General features: G+C 43.2%; 1 protein-coding gene across 3 annotated transcripts in view; it reads right to left on the minus strand.

Annotated features, from left to right (window-relative positions):
• DOCK5 (dedicator of cytokinesis 5) overlaps positions 1–21522 on the minus strand; it is a 221546-nt gene that overhangs the window by 181041 nt on the left and 18983 nt on the right. The window contains exon 1 of one of the 3 annotated variants that reach the window (XM_058720273.1): positions 13994–17071. The exons of 1 other annotated variant lie outside the window; for it this stretch is intronic. In XM_058720273.1, the coding sequence (XP_058576256.1) occupies positions 13994–14078 (85 nt within the window). In that variant the 5' untranslated portion in view covers positions 14079–17071. Of the gene's footprint in view, positions 1–13993; positions 17087–21522 lie in introns of those variants that run through there. One more of the 3 variants, XM_058720276.1, reaches the window with a different exon arrangement.

Raw genomic sequence — 21522 nt, forward strand, 5'->3', positions numbered from 1 at the left:
AGTAGGTATAAATCTAACAAATTACGTACAAGATTTATATGAGGAAAACCATAAAGCTCTGACAAATTAAATAGGAGAAATAAATAAATGGAGAGATAGTCCATGTTCATGGATAGAAAGACTCAATATTATCAAGTTGTCAGTTCAACTTGATTCATCTACAGTCAATACAATCTCAATCAAAATCTCAGCAAGGTATTTCGTGTATATTGACAAATTAATTCTAGAGACTGTACAGAGAGGCAAAAGACTCAGAATAGCCAACACCATACTGAAGGAAAAGAACACAATTGGAAGGCTAATACTACCCAACCTCAAGACTTGCCATAAAGCTACAGTCATCAAGACAGTGTGGTATTAGCAAAATAATAAAGAAATAAATGGACAGAAAAAAGCCCACAGACATACACATGCATCTTTGTCAAAATATATCTTTATCTCTGACAAAGGTACAAAGGCAACACATGGAGAAAGCATAGTTTTTTCACAAATGGTGCTAGAACAACTGAACAACCACATGCAAAAAAAAAAAAAGTGAATTTAGACAGAGATCTCATACTCCTCACAAAATTAATTCAAAATGGATTTTAGACCTACATGTAAAATGCGAAACTATAAAACACCTAAAGGATAACGTAGGAAGAAATCTAGATTGCCATGGGTTTGGTTATAACATTTTATATACAACACTAAAAGCACAATCTGTGAAAGAAATAACTGAAAAGCTGGACTTCATTAAAATTAAAACTTTTGCTCTACAAAAGACACTCTCAAGAGAGTGAGAAGATAAGCCACAAACTGGGAGAAATTATTGGCAAAAGATATATTTGATAAAGGACTATTATCTAAAATATACAAAGAACTTAAAAGTCAGCAATAAGAAAAACAAACAACCCAATTAAAAAGGGGGTCAAAGATTTTTACGAATACCTCACCAGAAAAAGATATACGTATATAGTCGACAAATTAGCATATGAGAAGATATTCAACATCGTATGTCATTAGGGGACTGCAAACTAAGTCAACAATGAGATACCACCACAGACCTATTAGAATAACCAGAATCCAACCAACACTGACAACACCAAATGTTGGTAAGAGTGTGGGACAACAGGAACTTTCTTTCACTGCTGATGGGAATGTAAAATGGTACAGTCAGCTTGGAAGAGAGTTTGGCAGTTTGTTTAACAGTTGAAAATATTCTTATCATATGATCTAGCAATTGCACCCCTTGGTATCTACTCAAATGAATTGAAAACTTGTATCCACACAAAACACTTACAGGGATGTTTACAGAAACTACTCATAATTGCCAAAACTTGGAAGCTACCAAGATGTCCTTCAGTAGGTGAATGGATGAATAAAATGGAACGTTCAGACAATAGAATATTATTCAATGCTAAACAGGAATGAGCTATCAAGCCATGGAAAGCCATGGAGGGACCTCAAATGCATGTTACTAAGTGAAAGAAGCCAATCTGAAAAAGCTACATACTGCGTGATTCCAACTATATGACATTCTGGAAAAGGCAAAACTATGAGGACAGTAAAAAGAGCAGTGGTTGCCAGGGGGTTGGGAGTGGTAGGAGTTGTGAAGAGATTAATAGGTAGAGCACAGAGTATTTTTAGATGATTTATTTTTGGAGATTCTAAAAATGAAACTATTTTGTATGATACCATAATGACAGATACACATCATTATACGTTTGTCCAAACCCACAGAATATACAACACCAAGAGTGAGCCCTACTGTAAACTATGGACTTTGGGCAATTATGATGTGTCAATGTAGGTTCATCAATTGTAACAAATGTACCACTCTGGTGGGGGATGTTGATAGCAGGGGAGTATACACATGTGTGTGGGCAAGGGGTATATGGGAAATCTTTGTACCTTCCTTTCAATTTTGCTGTGAACCTACAAATGCTCTTTAATAAAGAGTCTTTAAAAAATTTACCGGGGCGCCTAGGTGGCTCAGTCGGTTGAGCGGCCGACTTCGGCCCAGGTCATGATCTCGCGGTCCGTGAATTCGAGCCCCGCGTCGGGCTCTGTGCTGACGGCTCAGAGCCTGGAGCCTGTTTCGCATTCTGTGTCTCCCTCTCTCTGACCCTCCCCCGTTCATGATTTGTCTCTCTCTGTCTCAAAAATAAATAAACGTTAAAAAAAAAAATTAAAAACAAAATTTACAACATATATGACAAAGACAGAAAAATGCATGCCATAAAATGTTACCAATCATGATGAAAAATGAAGGTTTTTACTTGAGAGAAAAACGAGCAAAGAACACACATCAATTACAAAAGAAATGTTAAGTGTCCAATAAATGCACAGTATGTCCGTTAAAAATAATAACATGGAAAAAGTAGCAATCAATTTTTTTTCCCTATCAGATTAGGAGACATTTTAAAATACAGCCATTCGCAAGGGTGGAAGAGTGTGGGAGACAGGTACTCTTAAACACTGTAAGAATAACAGTGAGACATTTTTTAGAGGACATTTAAGAAATACTAAGGTTTTTTTTAATGTTTATTCTTGAGAGAGAGAAACAGAGCATGAGCAGCGAGAGAGAGAGGGAGACAGAATCTGAAGCAGGCTCCAGGCTCCGTGCTGTCAGCACAGAGCCTGACACAGGGCTCAAACTCACGAACCACAAAATCATGGCCTGAGCCGAAGTCAGACCCTTAACCGCCTGACCCGCTCAGGAGCCCTACACATTACATTTTAAAACACCTTTTTACTGAAGTAAAATAGACACATAATCACAGGCATACAATTTGACTAGTGATTAAACAATGAACGTATGTACGTGACCACCACCCAGGTGAAGAAATAGAACATTTAGGAGGACCCCAGAGGCTCCCTTCATGACCCTTCCCAATTTCCTCCTCGAATATAACCACTCTCCTGACGCTATTTGGGTTCCCCTTGTCTGTGGTTAAACAGTACATATACCTGAATCATACAATGCACATATGCAATTCATGCATGGTATCACCTTTACAAAGTAGTTTGCTCATATTCAATGCTACACAGTATTCCATTTTATGAATCTACAATTTATTGATCGATGCTGCTGCTCCTGGACACATGGGTTATTTCCAATTTGGGGCCCGTGTGCTATATGCTTCTGTGAAAGAAACATCCTGACACACGTGTTTCAGTATGCATAGGTAGTCAGTTCCATTGGGTATTTACATAGGAATGAAACTACTGAATCACGTGGTATATGTAAGTTCAGTCTTCGTAAATATCACCAAACAATCTTCAAGAGTGGTTGTATCAAATGACACACCCAACCCAACACTGGGTAAGAGTTCCATGTGGCTCCACATCCCACGCAGCACCTGGTTTTAGGAAAGAAAAAGCAGGGGCGCCTGGGTGGCTCAGTCAGTCGGGCATCTGACTTCAGCTCAGGTTATGATCTCACGGTTTGTGAGCTCGAGCCCCGGGTCAGGCTCCGTGCTGACAGCTCAGAGCCTGGAGCCTGCTTCGGGTTCTGTCTCCCTCTCTCGCTGCACCTCCCCAAATCACTCTCTCTGTCTCTCAAAAAAATGAAGAAACATTAAAAAAAATAAAAAATAAAAATTTAAAAAATCAATAAGTAAGTCATCAGCATCACGAAGCTTGTTATAAAAAAAAAAAAAGCAAATTAAAGCCAAAGTAGAAGGAAATAATAGAAACAACAGAAATTAAATAAAACAGAAAATACACATTTTAAGTAAAACACTGACAAAACCAAAAGCTGTTAGATATTTAAAACCAGAGTCAATAAATTCAAAAATGTAGATGAAATGCAGAAATTCTTGAGAAAAATAAAACAACCAAATTGACACCAGAAGAGTTAGAAAATCTGAGCAGTACTATTAAAGAAATTCAATTGTTAATACTTTTCCCCAAACAAATCTCAAAACACGCATGGCTTCACTGATGAGTTCTACATAACCTTTAAAGGAGAAATATTGGGGCGCCTGGGTGGCGCAGTCGGTTAAGCGTCCGACTTCAGCCAGGTCACGATCTCGCGGTCTGTGAGTTCGAGCCCCGCGTCAAGCTCTGGGCTGATGGCTCGGAGCCTGGAGCCTGTTTCTGATTCTGTGTCTCCCTCTCTCTCTGCCCCTCCCCGTTCATGCTCTGTCTCTCTCTGTCCCAAAAATAAATAAAAAACGTCGAAAAAAAAAAAATTTAAAAAAAAAAAAAAAAAAAAAAAAAAAAAGGAGAAATATTACCAATCTTACACAGAGAGAAGAAAAAAATTCACAACTCTTTTTATGCATGAACATTGGAAATGCACATAAATTCTGACATAGCAGTCTTGCCTAGAGGAATTTATTCTATGAGGTATTCATTTAAATGCACAAAGATTCATATACAGGAATAATCACTGTGGTATTATGTGTGTTAATGGCTGAACTGTGTCCTGTCCCCAAATTCATGTGTTTACATTTTTTTTAATGTTTGGTTTTTTTTTTTTGAGAGAGAAAGAAAGAGAGAGAGCGTGAGCGAGGGAGGGGCAGACAGGGAGACACAGAATCTGAAGCAGGCTCCAGGACCTGAGCTGTCAGCACAGAGCCCAATGCGGGGCTTGAACTCATGAACCGTGAGATCATCATGACCTGAGCCGGAGTCGGAGGCTCAACCAACTGAACCACCCAGGCGCCGTTTCCTTAATCATAAAAAACAACTGGAGGTGTACAAATACATACACATACACCAGATTATATGTAATAAACGTAAAGATGATCAGAATCACAACCGGCCTTTTAAAAAAAATAACTGAACAAAATGTTTTAAAAGTTTATAAGAATGAAAAAACAGCTGACAACCGATAAAATTTGGAAAAGGGATTTTCCTTTCAACACCTTAAAACTTTCTGTAAAGTTTCGAAATACTCAAACCAGTTTAGCACGGATACAAAAATAGAAAAATAAATCAATGCTATCAAATAGTCTAGAAAAATATGCAAATAACATCTGATAATACCATTTTAAGTTAGTGAGGAAAAATGATTGAATAAACAGTGCTGGCTATTCATCTGAAAGAAAATAAAATCAGGCTATCTTACCCCAGATACAAATAAATATAAAGAACTGGTACGTTTTTAAGATACTCAACTTCACATCTCCAGGTTTGAAAAATAATAACAAACCATCATCCACCCGCTGATTGCAGTATCTGGGAGCAGGAGGGGGTCAGTAAACTGACAGGTCATAAGGTACCGGGGTATGAATGTAAACAACTATAATTCTTTTGTAAAATAATCTGACAATATTTTTGACCTAGCCATTATTTTTGGAAATCAGCAGAAATAAGAGCATCCGCATACAAGGAAATACAAATAGAGGTGTTTATCACAGCAATGTTTGTCGTGGTAACCAAACTGGAAATAACCAGAAGGTTCAGAAAAAGGAAACATTAAATCAATCATCATACACCTACCCTATGAATAATTAGTCATCTTTGAAAGGTACGTGAATCATACCTATCTACAGTCACTGACCTGGACATTTGTCCATAATGTGCTGTTAAATGAATCAAAAAGGAAGAAAAAAGTAAGCAAGTTGCTGAGTAATGCATGTAATATGATCACCCCCTACTTTTTTTTTTTTTTCTTTTTAAAGCAAACAGGAAGCAAAAAGTAGCCTCTTACCACATTTGGCCTGTATGAGCACTGAGGCAGGTGTTAATGATACAGACACCTTATTTTTTTATTTTACTTTTCAAAACTGTTTAACGGCAGTAAAATACACATAACATTAAATTGCCCATTTTAACGTTTAAGCGTACAGTTCAGGAATGTTAAGTATATTCCTATTGCTATGCAACCAACCTCCTGAATTTTTTTCACCTTGCAAAACTGAAACTTGGTAGTCATTAAATAATAACTCCCCATTTCCCCTTACCTGCTAGCCCTTGTAACCACCAATGTACTTTCTGTTTCTATGAATCTGACTACTCTAAGTACCTCATATAAAGGGAATAAAACAGCATTTGTCTTTTTGTGACTGGCTTACTCCATTTAGCATAATGTCCTTAGGTTTACACATGTTGTAACTATGAGTCAGAATTTCACTCTTTTTCAAGGCTGAGCAATGGGTATATACCCATTGGGGGTATATACCATAATTATGTTTACCCATTCATCTATCAATGATTATCTTGGCTACTGTGAATAATGCTGCTATGAACACGAGTGTGTAAATATCTCCTAGAAACCCTGCTTTTAATTCTTTGGGGTACTTACCCGGAAGGGGAATTGCTGGATCATACGGTAATGGAGTTTTGAGGGACCGCCATACTGTTTTTATAGCGGCGGCACCATTTTACATTCTCACAACAGCACGCAAGGGTACCGATTTTTCCATATCCCAGCCAATCTTGCTATTTTGGTGGGGTTTTTCTTATAGCAGCTATCTTAATCAGTGTGATGTGATATGTCATTGTGGTTTTGACGTGCATTCCCCTAATGATTAGTGCTGTTGAACATCTTTTCATGGGCTTGTTGGCCAACTGTACATCTTCTTTGGAGAAATGTCTATTCAAATCCTTTGTCTATTTTTAAATTGGAATATTTGGGGTTTTCTTCACTGTTAAGTCGGAGGACTACATTTTTAAATGTTTTTTATTTATTTTTGAGAGAGAGAGAGAGAGAGAGAGAGAGAGAGATAGCACACACATGCACGCACACACTCACAGGGGAGGGGCAGAAAGACAGGAAGACAGAGGATCTGAAGCAGGCTCCACACTGTTAGCATGGAGCCCGATGTGGGGCTTGAACTCACGAACCATGAGATCATGACCTGAGCCAAAATCAGATGCTCAATCGACTGAGCCACCCAGGCACCCCAGAGAACTACCTTTTTAACATCAATCACCTGGTGCAGGGTGGCCCAGGGTGGGGGTGGAGGCAATGAAGCCAGTAACTCTTTCTTTATTCATCTCTGTATTATTTGGCACATAGGTGCCTTTCAGCTTATTTTTATATCTAATGAATTATAGGAGAATAAGATGAATCTGTGTCCTCTTGCCAAGAGGGGCCGTATGCCAACCCCTGCAAGTTCTTGCCCATCTTCCCTCAGCCCAACTCTTTTAAGTGAGTTTGTTTCTCCTACTTGAAGATAGATTTATTCTCAGTTCATTTCTACTCTTTCCAACTGGAAGGAAATGAGATTCAGAGTGGCATACTTGTGTGGTTTTTTTTCTTGTGGGCATAAAAAATACCAACAATATTTATCATAGGTAAAAAAAAAGATACATTTGTTAATATGTAAATATTATTAAAAAATAAGAACTCAAGAAGATTATATAAATGTAGTAAGTGTAAAAAAATGCTAAAGATAAAAATGCCTCATTCATCCAACATATGTTGAGTACAACTTGGTCTTATTCTAGTCGTTGAAGACACAGCAGGAAACAAAACAGAAAAAGTCAGAAGGTGATAAGTGCCATAAAAGCAACAGTGTTGGTAAGCAAGGGTGGGGTAATATTCAGATAGTATTATCGGGGAAACTCTCTCTTATGTTGAGTCTCAGGCTATGAATGTCCACACTTCATCTCTGAGGCAGAGGGTCTCTCTATTTAAGAGAAATTTAATTCTGTTAAAAGATTTTGAGAAATCTCAATAATCATCCACCAAAAAGGGCCTAAATCCAACTTCACGTGTAAATGTGCATTTATAAGATTTTTTAAAAAGAAGTTACTTGTCACGGAAGGAATATTGGTGTCCCTCCCAAAATTCATATATACTGAAGCCCTAATCATTCAATGAGATGGTATTTGGAGGTGGGGCTCTGGGGGGTAATCAGGTTTAGATGAAATCATGAGGATGGGGCCCCATGATGGGGCCCCAGAGCTCTGGCTCTCTCTCTTAGCCATGTGAGAACACAGAGAGGTGGCCGTCTGCAAGCCAGGAAGAGTGCCCTCACCAGAATCCAACCATGCTGGTACGCTGATCTCAGGCTTTCCAACTTCCAGAACTGTGAAAAACAAACGGCTATTGTTTAATCCACCCAGTCGATGGTGTTTTGTTATAAAAGCCCAAGCAGACAAAGACATTACTTCCCTCTCTCTTTTTTTTTTTTAAAGTTTATTTATTTTGAGAGAGAGTAAGCATGGGGAGGTGGCAGAGAGAGGAAGAGAGAGAAAATCCCAAGTAGGCTCCGGGCCGTCATTGCAGAGCCTGATGTGGGGCTCCCACAAACTGTGAAATCATAACCTGAGCTGAAATCAAGAGTCAGACGCCCAACTAACCGAGTAACTCGGGCACCCTGATATTACTTGACAATAGCAATCCATTCCTACCCCTCATTCTTATTTCATTTTGTATGTTTCATTAAAAGCGCTGCATATATTCACTTTTGGGGGATCAAAAAATATTTCTGCACATGGACCCTGTTTAGAGTGCTAAGACCCAGCGTGCAACTTCCGAATCTTGACCCACGGGTAAACTACTGAGTCCTTCTTGCAAAGAATTAGCGACTCAGTTGACCCGAGCAGGAGTCTGTATGAGCGATACTCTTAATGGGGTGACAGGAAACCAGGGAATGAGGTGACACGGCATATCGTTTGCTGGGAAGGCAGTTGTCAGTGGAACCCAGGGTGGAAGACATTTTTTGGCAAACTTCCTCAAACACTTCATCCTTCCTGCAGATGGGGAGTCTGCTTATAGTAAAGGAAATGCTGGTGGCCCACGGCCTTTATAAAAGTTCGTCTTTAGCTGACTGGGTGATGTGTTGGCTAAAAATAAGCCAGAGCATCCTGGGTTTTCACCAGGAGCCTCTGCTGAAAGGTAGGAACAGGTGGAACAAAAAGAGATTAGATAGAAAGGAATGAATTCTAATGATTTCTACCTCGCTGTGGCAACGTGGCAATAATTACGAATCCTGGTCTCCATTCTATCTGATTAGAGTGGGGAAAAAAACGAATTTACAGAGATCTTCTTACTTATTCTCATAGAACTTCTGTGAAACAGTTAGAGGTAGGACATATCATTCTTTTAGTTATATTTGAGAAAATAAAGGACTGTCTGAGTCAGGGGGAGAGTCAGGCCGCCGGTCTCCCGAGAGTTATCGTATCCACCCATCCCAAAGTGAACATGATATGACCAGCTGAATTATATTTCCATTTATTTTAGAGGTGAGGTTTGGGAACTATTTGTAAGTGATAAGGCAGAGGTCCTCAGGGGTACGGTCTGCCTCTCAGATCCCCTTTGAAATTATATCAGGATTATTACAAGAAAGGAAAATCTACATGCAGCCTAGAAACCAAGCTAAAGCATTACCCCCATGCCAGGGCCTTAGAGAGAGTCTTCCTACACTGCAATGCACGGCGGGGAGGGAGCATGAAGAAAGTGAGAAGGCCAACTCATTATTGTTCCGTCAGAGAAAAGAGTGTCCCCCCCAGACAGCAAAGACCCCTAACCAAAGCCAAGAGTCCTTGCTAACTTGAAGGAATGGGGGCCCTCCTTCCCCCCTCAAATGCCCTGGACATGAGCTTAGGTAAACGTGAGCACAGGGTAGCCCCGGGGATGATGAGCTGATAGGATCAGCATGAGGATCAGCATAAGTATGCGGCCAGGCGGCTCTGGATATGAATCCCAGTTCCACCACGTACTAGTTATCAAACTTCCCTAAGCCTCTGTTTTCTCCTCTACCAAACTGGCTAATAACTGTGACTTTTGCACAGGCCTGCTGTAAGGATTAAATGTGATGAGCATGTAAAATGCCTAGAAGGGTCCCCGCAAGTGGTCACCTAGAGATACGATGATGATGGTGATGGTGGTGGTGGTGGTGGTGGTGGTGGTGGAACTGGGTTTTAAGATCTGGCCAAATCCAGCTAAAGCTTTGGAAAAGCTTCCCTTACTTGATACAATCTCACTCTTTGATACAGGATATTTCACGGGGCAGAAATATTCTTCTGGAAATACAAAAAAAACAGACCAGAGAATGAAAACATACAATTTTCTTACATTTGGAAAAACAGCAAACCAACTAAATATGGAACTAAATATAGTGGGGATTTTGGAAAAGGACCTATATTGAAAAAGCAATATGGATAGATTGGCCCTGATTATAGACAGACTAGAGAAGCAGGCTGTCGAGATGGGGAAATTTGAGAGGCTGGATAAATGAATGACAACCCACCCCCATACACTTCCAGAGAGCAATCCCTTCTCCACCCCACAGGAGACAGGAAGTTTATCCTCTATAAAAACTGAATGACAGATGTTCCAAACTCAGGGACACCAGGCAAGGGAGAGGGCTAGCGTGAAACAGGACAAGGAGGGTTACATGTTAAGTTGTGCTGATGACCTCAGCCCTCTTCTCCCACTCATGTCCAAGAGTAACATCTTTTCTGGGAGAATCTGAACTGCCCTGCCCAGAGAAAAATCCACAGATACAGGCCTTTGAAGGTCTTCAAAAAAAAAAAAAAAAAAAAAAGGAAAAGAAAAGAGCCAGTTCAGAGGTTCTCGTTTGTATATATGAACATGAACAGTCAAGGATCAGCAAACATTTGGGGGAGATTCTCCAACATGAAGAGTATTACACAGAAAAGAAAAAGACAAAAGTAAGAGAAAGCAGAAGAAAAGAAAAAGAATCTAGCAGAAAGAGAAGTAATGCACGTATCAAATGTACAGTCTTATGACACAAAGAAGTGGAAAGACATTCCATGCTCACGGACTGGAAGAACAAATATTGTTAAAATGTCAATATCACCCAAAGCAATCTACACAATTAATGCAATCCCTATCAAAATACCAATAGCATTTTTCACAGAACTAGAACAAGCTATCCTAAATTTATATGGAACCACAAAAGACCCCACATAGCCAAAGGAATCTTGGAAAGAAAACAAAAACAAAAACAAAACCGGGAGGTATCACAATTGCAGACTTCAAGTTACTTTCCGAAGCTGTAGTAACCAAAGCAGTATGGTACTGGCATAAAAACAGACATACAGATCAATGGAACAGGATAGAAAATCCAGAAATAAATCCACAATTATATGGTCGATTAATATTCTACAAACTAGGAAAGAATTTGCAATGGGAAAAAAAAACAGTCCCTTCAACAAATGATGCTGGGAAAATCAGAGAGCAACATGCAAAAGAATGAGACTGGACATGGGGCGCCTGGGTGGCTCAGTCGATTGAGCGTCCAACTTCAGCTCAGGTCACGATCTTGCAGTCCGCGAGTTCGAGCCCCGCGTTGGGCTCTGGGCTGATGGCTCAGAGCCTGGAGCCAGCTTCCGATTCTGTGTCTCCCTCTCTCTCCGCCCCTCCCCCGCTCATGCTGTGTCTCTCTCTGTCTCAAAAATAAATAAACGTTAAAAAAAAAAAATTAAAAAAAAAAAGAATGAGACTGGACCACTTTCTTACACCATACACAAAAATAAGTTCAAAAGGGATTAGAGATCTAAATGTGAGACCTGAAACCATAAAAATCCTAGAAGAGAGCACAGGCAGTAATTTCTCGAACATCAACTGTGGCAACATTTTTCTCAGTATGTCTCCTGAGCCAAGGGAACTAAAGGCATATATAAACTATTGGGATTACATCAAGATAAAAAGTTTCTCCACAGCAGAGGAAACAATAAAACTAAAAGACAACCTACTGAATGGGAGAAGATTATTTCCAAGTGACATATCCAATGAAGGGTCAGTATCCAAAATAGATGAAGAACTTACACAACTCAACACTCAAAAAACAAATAATCCAATTAAAAAATGGGTAGAAGACATGAGCAGACATTTCTCCTAAGAAGCCATCTAGAGGGCCAACAGATACATGAAAAGATGTTCAACACCATTCACCATCAGGGACATCCAAATCAAAACGACAATGAGATATCATCTTGTCCCTGTCAGAATGGCTAAAGTCAACACCACAAGAAACAACAAGTGTTGGCAAGGATGTAAGAAAAAAGAACCCTCTTGTATTACTGGTGAGAATGCAAATTGGTTCAACCACTGTGGAAAACAGTATGAAAGTTCCTCAGAAAGTTAAAAATAGAACTACCCTACAATCCAGTAATCGCACCTATTGGGTATTTACCCCAAAAATAACAAACACACTAATTCAAGTGGATACCCGCACCCCTATGTTTATAGCAGCATTATTTACAACAATCAAATTATGTAAGCAACCCAAGTGTCCACTGACAGATGAATGGATAAAGATGTGATATATATATATGTATACATACACACACATATAACACACACACACACACACACATACACAATGGAGTATTATTCAGCCATAAAAAAAGAATGAAATCTGGGCCGATGGCTCAGAGCCTGGAGCCTGCTTCCGATTCTATGTCTCCCTCTCTCTCTGCCCCTCCCCCATTCATGCTCTGTCTCTCTCTGTCTCAAAAATAAACGTTAAAAAAAAAATTAAAAAAAAATATATACAGTCTTAGTAGCTTCAGTAGCCTACAAGATTGATACTGCAATGGTTGAGAGGTATTACTAACACGTTACACCAAAACTTATTTGGTGAAACCAGAGATATTGAAAGAAATTTTAAAAGGAGCAGTTTTCTCACTCTATGATTCAATGTTAAATTAATGCCATGTAATGGGCCATCTAGAAATATCTTATGGCTCTCTGAAGTCATAGACATGGCTCCCTTCTTGCAAGTGCTGGCCTGGGCAATAACATTCCCTCATGGCCAACCCTGAGCCATTGTCCTCCACCAACATATCCCACCCAAGAGCTCAAGCTTGATTTCTGTGTTCTGGGTAACTGGAATGAAAGGTACTAGAATGACACGCCTGACATCTGGCAGATTCAATGCTGATATCAGCTGGCATAGAAAGGAGAAACCAAAGCTCTCAAATAAGCTGATCCCACTGATTGGGCTAGTCCCACAGGTAGTTCAGAAAACTGATGGGTGATGCAAACAGCTTTCTTTCTTTCTTTCTTTCTTTCTTTCTTTCTTTCTTTCTTTCTTTCTTTCTTTCTTTCTTTCTTTCTTTCAGAGGCAGGGGGAGGAGAGGGGAAAGGGAGAGAAAGAGAGAGAGACAAAGAATCTTAGCAGGCTCCTCGTTCAGCATGGAGACCGATGTGAGGCTCAGTCCCACGACCCTGGGATCATGACCTGAGCTGAAATCAACAGTTGGATGCTCAACTGACCGAGCCATCCAGGTGCTCCACAAACAGCTAATTTCAATTGCTACTTTTTAAGAAGCCCATTATCCAGAGATTAGGAAGCCCATTGTCCAGAGACCATCAATATAATGACTTGTTTAAACACAAAATAGTTCTTTAAATCTGCTCCCAATTATTACATGAAACGTGTGTGTGCACGCGCACGCACGCGTGGTACAGTGTTTCCAGGGTTTCAAAAGATTACGAAAAAACTGAGATTTGTTATTTCATATTAATTAATGTAGAAATTACATAAACGTACTCTCTCCAAGTTGAGGGATGCGATATCGAAGTTAATAAGGGTTATTTTCTGTTAGTAAATTCTTCAGTAATAAAACATTGTTTTAATGGTCTTTAAGGTTTAAAAGAAAAAAATCATGTGTTCCAATGATACTGTAGTCGGAAACACTGCCCGAAACGGAAATAACATAAAGCCCGAGACATTGAGTAGATTGCAAATTAGTCCTCTGCCCCGCAAGCACTTTGACTCCGTGTTGTTCAAAGGTGCTCTATTCCCACAGAATACGCTGCCATGTCACTCTGGCTTATCCATGTTTTAAAGCTGAACTCAAACTGGTCACCCAGTTCCTGCCTGCTTTTCAAACAGACGCAAAGAGCCAGTGGAACCACTGTCAGGGCGTTCCCCGGTCTGAAGAACCATGTCCCAGTGGTGGACAGAATGGCTCCTTCCCAGAAACAGAGCCCGGGATGTCCCTGGCTGGATGACCCGCGCATCTTCCCAAACCCCCACTCGCAGACCATGCCACTCCCGTTCAAGGGTCGTCTGGTGATGCCTGGCAGAAATATGTCCAGCCTCAATTACAGGAAGGCTTTCGTTGTACTCACCAGCGTGTTGTTGCTGGCGGCAAATGTGGAGGTGGCCGGTGGGGGGACAAAAAGAAAGCGGGGTAGGAACGCTGATTCGGGGCATCCCATTCTGGTCCTCTGTGCCGCGCCACTACCTCAAGCAGCTGGCCTGTGACAGATGAGGCCCCTCTCGTAAGTCACAACCCAGTGTCCTGTTCGTCTCTGTCCCCCTCACACGGCACAGCTTGCGGAAGGATAGCCACCAGCCAGCATCCACTGAACTGATGTGACCCACTTCCACGCAAGGGAAGAGGAGCGAGGGACCGGCCTTTGAGGCAGGCTGTCAGACCACAGCGAGCCTCCTCAGCCACGTGGCCCTGAGACCAACAGAACAGGTGAGTCCTTGGGGCAGGGGCAGGGGGCGGTGTCAGAACTGCAGAGAGGGCTTTCCTTAGCACCCCTACAGCAAGAGAGGTCAACACTGACGGTCATACACACTGAGACAAACAGGAGGCTGAAATCAAGAAGTACTCGATCAGACGGAACCTAAGTTCAGGTGTGAAAAGGCCACTTCTCCTTTATCAGAGGTGCTCAGAAACGGTCTGCCCCACTTGCGCCCCCAGATTACTTAACCCTAAACCACTTCCCACTCGCAGGCCAGATACGCTGTCCTATCCTGCTATGGCCCGCCGTGCACCAAACTCGCTGGGAGCGTGAGCCACGTCGCCAAGGTGAAAATCAAAAGAGGAACAAGCCGCGGGAAGGGGAGCCTTAGTTCTCTAAAAGCAGAGGGGCAGGTGGGGGAGCAAACAGAACCTGCTGGCAGGTTTGCTGTCAAAGCAGCAGGCCGCCCTCCTCTCTGCGCCTCCCGAAGGGGGCCACGGTAAGAAGCGGGACACTTCCCAGCTCCACTGCAGTCGCTTTCAAGAATGAACGTGTTGACGACATCAGGATTAGAATGAGTGCAATCCTCGATATGCATTTCATTCGCGTTGTTACTTCTCCTTGGGGTGTGGGCAGGTATTCACAAAGAAAGTTTATTCCTCCCGGAAGGCTACTCGGCAGCCGGTTCTAATTAAGCCCTGATGTAGCAGGAGGAAAACCCAAAATAGAGTAAAAAGAGCTCTGCCTCCCAGGTCTCCAGGGCCTCCCGTCCTGAAAGCCTTCAGAAGAGAGGCTCGCCACAGGCACCATACGGAGCAAAAGCTCCAAGTGTGTTCCCAGCCAGAAAGGGGGAGAAACCTAGAGATTATCAGCTTTGTTTCACGACAATCACGCGTTTTTTTCAGGCGGCTCCAGGCTTCTGTGTGAAACAGACAACGGCGTCTAGGTGAGCAGAGCTCTGTGAACACGAAGAGTCACCCCAGGGAAGCGGCTGTAACACACACGGCCTGCCCATAGTGCCGTTTCATTTCAGGCCGGAAACACAGAGGCCTCCTCCACCTCTTGGGTCTGGGCCTGATCCACAAGAAACTTCTCTCCTGATTAGACTCCCACCGAGCCCGGGGTTCAACTTTCCGTCTCTCATTCCAACCCACATAGCCCGCCACTCCACCAAGAGCAGGGTCAGGGGGCCCTTTTCAAACAAACTCGCCCACCCACAGCCACGGTGGGCAAGCTACAAAGGCTCCTGCTAAGAATTCACCGTGCCTTTTTCTTGGAATTGAGAAATTGGCCTCGGACCCGCAAGGGAATATTCTCTAAAAAGCAGATTAGTCCTCATGGAGTTTTGGCGGTCAAAATCCAGGGATCGATTAAACAGAGCCAAAACCCAGTGCCTTACTCTGTTTCCTGAGCGTTTATACGCGATGCCTGAAGAGGTATAGGATTCTGTCAGCCCCATCGAGATAGCGCTGGAAATCACACTAGCCTTGGAGAGCCTTCCTTTTCCAAGGTCGTCCGCAGTCCCGCACAAAAGGGGTTTCAACCCTATCACTTACAAGCACCAACACAAGCAAAATGATTCAGATGCTCTCTAGCTACTTTGAATGAACTGGTCACGGTCACATGACACATCTGGATATTTCCTTTTAAAACAGACTTTCCAACTGAAATGGGATCCAGATGTTGTAAGCAGATGTATATTTAGTTCCCTTTCTAGGTGGTACCTACATAATGAAGACTCAACTTATTTTGACTTTTACGTGTACTTCTTACGTCCCCTACCAGAATGCAAGCTTCTCCAGCCCTCGGACACAGCATTCTTGCCCACTGCGCTGAGCACAGAGCTTGGACCACAGCTGGTCCTTCAAAGCTTGTCCAATCAATGAGGCAACACGACAATACAACGGAGGTTCCAATTAATTGGATTAAGTACGAATCAAAGTCAGGAACAAAATGTTTCCTGTACAAGGTGATACAGATGGATTTGGATTTGGAAAATCTTGATCCCCTTAGTAAGTACGACTGTTCATCAAGCTAACGGCTGGATTTTTGAATTTTTCATACGAGCTGGCGATTTCCATTTGAGTGGATCTTGACACGGAAGCTTCACAGGACACTTCTTCTGAGATGCTAACCTGCAGAAAGTGCTAACCACTCTTTAAGACCCAACTCCAATGATGGGTCACGTTTACTGAGCACTTACTATGTGCCAGATCCTGTTTGGAAAGCTCGCAGGCATTCCTTCGCTTTGTCTTTGCAACTCTCTGGCGTGGGTTCTGATACCATTGCCATCGCATGGGTGAGGAAACCGACTTGGCTGCTTGTCGGCCTCCATGACTTCCGTCCAATGGAAAGCATCCACCTCTTCTGAGACCCTAGTTGGCACATTTTTTGCCTCTCTTATAAGACATACAGCACTCTCCCATGCACATGCAATAATTCAAGCATCGTCCCATGCCCTCTGGTCCACTGCAAGCTCCCTGAAGATGGCAGGGGGGGTGCTATCTTATTCCAGTCGTACTGCAAGGCAGGCCCAGCACCTGCGTATCGGGGTCACCTGGGCAGTTTTTCTAACAAAACACAGCAGATGGCTGGGCCTCACAGCCTGGAGATTCTGGGTGTTGGTTGGTGCTCTGGAACCTTTAGCTTCAGAAAGCTGTCTAGGTGCTGTGTGGACACACCCCAGGTTTGAGGGCCACTGTCTTCTTCAACTAGCTCATTGCTTTGCACATTGTGTGTAATGGACAAAACTAATCAAATGAATGGATGGTTTAATGAATAACCATCAGGGGCGCCTGGGTGGCTCAGTCGGTTAAGCGGCCGACTTCGGCTCAGGTCAGGATCTCGCGGTCCGTGAGTTCGAGCCCCGCGTTGGGCTCTGTGCTGACCGCTCAGAGCCTGGAGCCTGTTTCAGATTCTGTGTCTCCCTCTCGCTGACCCTCCCCTGTTCAAGCTGTCTCTCTCTGTCTCAAAAATAAATTTTAAAAAAACGTTAAAAAAAATTAAAAAAAAAATGAATAACCATCATTCCAAGATGACGTTCCAGATACAATCATTTTTCAAGCGGACACAGAACTACCCCCCACCCAAACTCTGCCAACCCCTCGACCTACCTCTTACCATTCCCTCTCTGCCCCCTCCCCTCACTCAGCTCCAGCCACACTGGCCCCCCTACTGCTCCTCCACTGTGCCAGGCTCTCTGCCTAGAACATTCCTACCCTAGATGTGCATGCCTCGATCCTTCTTTTATTCGGATCTCTCCCCAAATGCCAGCTCCTCGGAGAAGTGATCTCTAATGGCCCTAACACAACTACAGAACCCACCCAATCACTCACGATAAGGTTACAGTCCTTTAGGGGCTCCTAGGTGGCTCAGTCGGTTAAGTGTTATGACTTCAGCTCAGGTCAATTTGAGGGAAACAGACAAGCCTCTCCTGATGTTGAAACCTTCTGTCTGAAGGGTTTCAGAGGAGTCTTGCTTCTCGTTGTGACAGAAAGAAGGGCTTAGCTGACTTTCTGAGTTCTTGCCAGGATCCCATGTCTTAGAAAACTGAAATTCTATAGACAGAAAAAGGCTCCAACATCATCCAATGCAGGGGTTCTCCTTAATCTGGGGTCCATGAGTCCCTGAAGATTTATAAACTTCCTAAAACTGTACGTGAAATGCTGTCTGTGTTGCATAGGCACAATGTTCTGCGGAAAGGATCCACAGCTCTCGTCAGGGTCCCAAAGGAGTTTTATTTCGCCAATGGAAAATTACAATTCTCTGAGCAAAATCCTTGATGATGGGTGAGGAAACCGAGGCACCCACAGATGCAACTTAGGAACGGCCAAGCAGCTGGTTAGTGACGCGGCTGGAAGCAAAGTACACATCTGTTGATCCCCAGGCAATCTCTTTACCTGCTGTCCCCCACGTCCCTTGGAAAGAGAGGATCCTTCCCTGGTGACAATGCCGGATTGCCACCCTGGACCCCGGACGCCGTAGCGTATGACCAAGCTTTGGGCAAATATAGCTCAGCATGCCTTCCCCCTCCCTCACAATGTCATTATTCACAAATTTGTGTGTAAAGAGAACATCAGAGGGGGGAAAGGCTCAAATTTGCCCTAAACCTCTTTCAAACAGCATTTCATGCCCAGGCAGCACAGGGCATCTTCACATACCCTCACTCACCAGATGCCCTCGGCAAATAAAGGACTCCTTTTTTCCCCCCCCACAGCAAAATGACTGCAACTTTCTCACGATTTCCTCTAACGGTTAAGTGCCAACAAAATATCACCCGACCACACGTCCTACTGGCTATCCTTTCTACGTCGTGGATTCCAAACCAGCCCTGCTGGAAGGAAAAAAAAAACCATAATATTCACAAGCCATCGGGAGGCATGCAGAAGGGGGGGATACTGGAACTCCTATCAGAAGCACACGGTCTGGCCTCTACTCTGTGTTTCTGCATTTCCAGAAAGCTCTCTGAGGGGCCAAATAAACTCAGTCAGGCTGTCACAGTGGAAGGAAGAGAGACCCACTCAAGTTACTTCGGGGAAAAGGGATGTTTTGGATCTGGAATTTGAAAGCCACTGAGAAGGAGAGCTCCAGGGCCTAGATGCACCCCCCCTCCCCCCCCCCCCCCCAGCCCACCAGAGGCCATGGGGTTTCTCGCCACAGCTGCTCCCTTCTCCCTATCACTTGGCCTCCTTGGTTTCCATATGGTTTTCCTTTTTTCAGTTTTTCTTTCAAGTCAAGCTGACACACAACGTTAACATTAGTTTCAGGTGTACAACAGAGTGACTGGACAAATTTATACATCACGCTGTGCTTCTCACAAGTGTAACTGCCATCTGTCCCATTACATCGCTATTATAGTATCACTGACTACATTCCCTATGCTGTGCCTTTCATTCCCCGTGACTTATTCGTTCCATAACTAGAAGCCTGTATCTCTGACCCCCCCCTCACCCATTTTGTCGACTCCCCTCCACCCCCCACCCCCCCCCCGGCAACTACCACTTTGTTCTCTGTATCCATGGGTCTGATTCTGCTGTTTGTTTACTCATTTGTGTTTTTTTGGATTTCACATGAGGGAAGTCTTACGGCGTTTTCTTTCTCAGTCTGATTTACTTCACTTAGCAGTGCGCTAGGTGAAGGTCCATCCTCCATATGCTTTTTTCACGCATAACGTTGGCCACCGTGTGACTTCAGTTCGCCAAGGACCCAGCTCTCTCAAATGGCATCCTTTTAGCTCGTGCCCCTGGGGCAAAATGTATCTTGGGATCCTTTCATTCAAGCTCCCAAGACGGGGAATCTGATTGACTCTACGTATTTCTTTGTGCCAAGCGATGTCATCGTCCAGACTATGGAACAGCCTCCCGGGGGTGGTATGCCCACCCATACACCCATCAGCAATGGCCAAAAGAGTCACATATGGTGTAGAGCGTGGCTGGTTACCTGGGCCTTCTCGAAGTCTTCTACAGTGGCCACAGCCAGACAGGTCCAGGGACTCAATCAGGCTGTTCAGCAGTATGTGGTAGGTAGCAGGTTTCTACCAGCGTGTGAGAGCCAACTGTTAAGCGTTCAGGAATTTTTGTGAGCTATTTGTTAATCCACTAGTAGTTTGAAATTGGCCGCAGTGGGAGTATTTATACCACGGACATTGGCAAATGCTACAAATTAGGACTTTTTTGTGTGTGTGTGGCACACGAGTTTGCCAGCACACCACTGTAGCGTGAATGGTCAAAGAGGGAGGAAAAAAAAAAATCAGGGTAAAGAGGGCTCCCCGACAATCTGACATCTGACAATCTAGGTCATTTCTCTCTTGCCTTCATCCAGCCTTTGCTGCAGCCAGGATGGACAGCTTCCTCCTTCTTCACTTGCCCTAAGTACCTGCGCTTCAGCCAGGGCTTATGCTGAGCCAAATCCCCCGCCTTCCCAAACCTCAATGCCCATCTCCATAAAGGGCAACTTCTTCCCTGAAGACAACCTAATTCCCTCCACTAAAATAACCTCTGCTTCTCTAAACTCCTGGGACCCAAAGGAGACATCTCTGCGCCCCCTTTTCATGTTGAGCCTTCCACTTCAGTTATTCCGGGCGCCATAACTTAGGGTCCTCTAATCCATTACAAACTTCCCATGAACAAGATCTATGTCCATTTCTCCTCTGGATCCTTCCAAGTGCTGAATATACGCTCCTCAAGTTAGGTACCTGGAAGTAAGTACATGGTGAATGAATGCAGAACAATTATTTCCACAAGCTGGCCAATAACACGTCTCTCCTTTGCCTTCAGGCTCGTACCGTTCCAGACCCTCTAACTCATGAGTTCCTCGACAGAGATGAGCCTTGGCAACAGAATAGGATTCAGGTTTAGAAGGCATCTAAAGCCACATATCTGGTCTGTGTGTGCGTGTGAATCACGTTCACTAGATCCAAAGGCCTGTAAAGGAAGGGAAAAGTCAAGGATATAAAACATAGAGTGTAAACTCTGACCTTTTGCAACAGCAGAGTCATAACTTCAAACCACCTATTAAACTCGATCAACTCCTTATTAAAACCGATCTCCCTTTAAGACTTTGACGAAGATGACTCGGAGTGTTAGGGGAAAACCTCAGAATTAGGAACCAGATGAACAAGATCACAAGGTCACTGTCAAGAGAAAATTAGTTCTTCATGTTATGAATCACTTAACCAGCCTGAAGAGTATATAAAAGCCACCAAGTAGTTAAAAGGATTACAACTGGCATGTGAAGAAAAGAGTCCGGAAGAAATGGGCTTCTTTGCCCCAAAGCTTTTCCTGGGCAATACCTCCTGAGAAAGGCTTCAGGCACAAAGTTCAAAGGCATATCAACTTTAGATCTTGAAATTCTTCGTCAATGTATGCGGACTGACCGGCATTGCTCAATTAATTTGCAGAAATTTTCAAAAATTGAAAATGCTTCACACTCTGAGAATCTGGAAGGCAGAAAATAGTATCTCTAATTTACAGATGGAAAACGGAGTGAAAGAGCCAAGCCACTTGATTGTGTCTGTAACAGAGACTAAAATACAAGCCTGGCTTCCTAATCCTGGTGTCAATACTTCTCTGTGGGTTTCATTCCACCCATCACCCCCTCCAAACCGTAAGTGCCCCAGAATATAAGAAACAAGTGACCTTTATGAGACAGATAATTCCCGAAGCTTATTCCAAACGCACGGTGTT

Source organism: Neofelis nebulosa, chromosome 3 (genome assembly GCF_028018385.1).
Source record: "Neofelis nebulosa isolate mNeoNeb1 chromosome 3, mNeoNeb1.pri, whole genome shotgun sequence".
Taxonomy (NCBI): domain Eukaryota; kingdom Metazoa; phylum Chordata; class Mammalia; order Carnivora; family Felidae; genus Neofelis; species Neofelis nebulosa.